The sequence below is a fragment of the Cynoglossus semilaevis genome, unplaced genomic scaffold (assembly GCF_000523025.1).
Source record: "Cynoglossus semilaevis isolate Cse_v1.0 unplaced genomic scaffold, Cse_v1.0 C18759147, whole genome shotgun sequence".
Classification (NCBI taxonomy): domain Eukaryota; kingdom Metazoa; phylum Chordata; class Actinopteri; order Pleuronectiformes; family Cynoglossidae; genus Cynoglossus; species Cynoglossus semilaevis.
The window spans coordinates 1-452 of NW_007595290.1; the positions used below are offsets into that span (position 1 = coordinate 1).

The 452-nt window shown below is 46.0% G+C and overlaps 1 protein-coding gene across 1 annotated transcript; it reads right to left on the minus strand.

Moving 5' to 3' along the window:
* Window positions 1–6: 6 nt before the first annotated feature.
* On the minus strand, window positions 7–443 carry LOC112486729 (carnitine O-acetyltransferase-like). The gene is made up of 2 exons (XM_025054047.1): window positions 308–443; window positions 7–210 (listed from the first exon to the last, which is right to left on the minus strand). Exons 1-2 carry the CDS (start codon window positions 422–424, stop codon window positions 55–57), a joined length of 273 nt encoding a protein of 90 aa, XP_024909815.1. The 5' UTR covers window positions 425–443; the 3' UTR covers window positions 7–54.
* Between the last annotated feature and the right edge of the window lie 9 nt (window positions 444–452).

Sequence of the window (452 nt, forward strand, 5' to 3'; positions counted from 1 at the left end):
CTGCTCCAACACTCCATCTTTGTCTAAACACAAGGTTGAATCTGTGCTGCAGCTTTATAGCTTTACTCGAACCTGACTAGTTGACAGCTGGTAGTGCAGAGCCTTAGCATAGGCTGCGTCTTTGAAGATTTCAGGCACAGTCAGTTTTTCCTCCACGGCCTGCATCCTCAGACCCAGGAGGTGTCGGTCTATGGCCTGACCATTAATGGCCTGAGGAGAACCAGAAGGAGATGAGTGGATTTATTTCCGTGCGATGTTGAGAAACATCAGCAGCCGGCAGTCCCTCTGTGCTGCAGTGAACACTTACCATGTTGGTGTAGGACCTGTGAGCATGAACAGCCTTCTCCATCAGCTCCAGCTTCTCAGTGTTCTGTGGAACACAGGAACAAACACATTTGTGTATCACCTCATAGTTTGTTAACATTTATTTAAAAATATGTTAATTGTTTACT